General features: G+C 45.2%; 1 protein-coding gene across 1 annotated transcript; it reads left to right on the top strand.

The window, feature by feature from the left end:
- Positions 1-282: 282 nt before the first annotated feature.
- On the top strand, positions 283-441 carry SARC_16259 (hypothetical protein; the record flags this gene model as incomplete). The annotated part of the gene is made up of 1 exon (XM_014289633.1): positions 283-441. The coding sequence occupies one exon, from the start codon at positions 283-285 to the stop codon at positions 439-441; it is 159 nt and encodes a 52-aa protein (XP_014145108.1).
- Between the last annotated feature and the right edge of the window lie 934 nt (positions 442-1375).

Below are 1375 nucleotides of genomic sequence, written 5' to 3' on the forward strand. Positions count from 1 at the left end.
CCTATCCTCAAGGTGGTGTTGTGAATAAGTAGGTACTGGTGCCATTCGTGACGAATAATTGTGCTTTAAATCCCAATCAAGTGGAATGTTTGTCCTTGTTGTCGATGAGTATGCATAGACCGCATACTCCAATGCTTTCTAGTATGTGCTCATGCGCCATGGCAACGACACACGCATTCTATCAAAATATGCAAATTTACAGCGTGCTTTAAGTCCTGTATCTTGATTTTCTTGTTCAGCTTTTAGTCCTGTATCTTGATGTACCTTGTTCTACACCCTCAGATGGACAAAGAGAAGCAGCGACGGCAGGCTGAGCAAGGAGAAGTCTTGAGCAGGAAGTCTCAGGCAGACGCCGAGCTTGCTGAAGCCCAAGCGCGCTTAAAGGCTGTGGTGAGTAGTGTGTGTGTGTATCATGTGCACTGTACTGTGTACGTTACATGATATGGGCCAGCGTGCGTGCACCCGTGTGTAGGCGAGACTGCTAATATGGTTCATGGGTGAGTGGGTGGGCGAGACTGCTAATATGGTTCGTGAGTGGGTGAATGGGTGGGTACAGCTGCTAGTCAAGTGTATTGTGTGTACCAGGGCGATTGAGGATACACTCCTATTTGCGCAGGAGACATAAACGACGCGTGTGCGTGTGGGTACGAGGCTATTGCTGGAGAGTGGACTGTGTTTGCGTGGGTACAAGTCCCTCCTGCGCATGCCTGCTAGTACTGTTGCTGCGCTGGTTCTGTTGCGCGTGGTTGGTAGTACTGTTGCTGCGCTGGCCCTGTTGCACGTACGCCTTCGGTGTAAAACAGTGCTTCGCAATGGTCCCCAATTCACGCAAAAGTAAAAGTAGTCTTGGTCTTCGCGCGTAGGACTGTTTCACATAGTGATATAGGATATATACGCGGCGTTTTGATTGTGTGTGTGTGGTGTATTCTGCTGTATGTCAGACCATACACTTGCTCATACCCGTTTGCAGCAATGCACTGTACGCTAGCATACCTGCATATGTAGAAGCTACTAGAGGCCTGTTGTAGGCAAACAGCGCACGATTCACAAGTTGTCTAATATCTCTTAGTAACCTAAACAGTCGATAGTATTGCTGTATGTTTTATTTGTACGTCAGTATCTTATATATTGATAGATTGTTGCAGAGTGATATATATACATCCATTTTCATATTGAAAAAAGTATTTCTATTCTAATATACGTCTTTTTCACCAGTCTTGCTTCATATTTCGCGATTGGTCGTCGTTCTACGCAACCCACTAGCCAATAATACACATGTATGGATTTATACATACGCACAAAAAAATATCAATCTAGCACATGACACCGACATTATCACAACCGCCACACACTTGTATACACGTGTACATATATA

Source organism: Sphaeroforma arctica (assembly GCF_001186125.1).
Source record: "Sphaeroforma arctica JP610 unplaced genomic scaffold supercont1.7689, whole genome shotgun sequence".
NCBI classification, from domain to species: Eukaryota; class Ichthyosporea; order Ichthyophonida; genus Sphaeroforma; species Sphaeroforma arctica.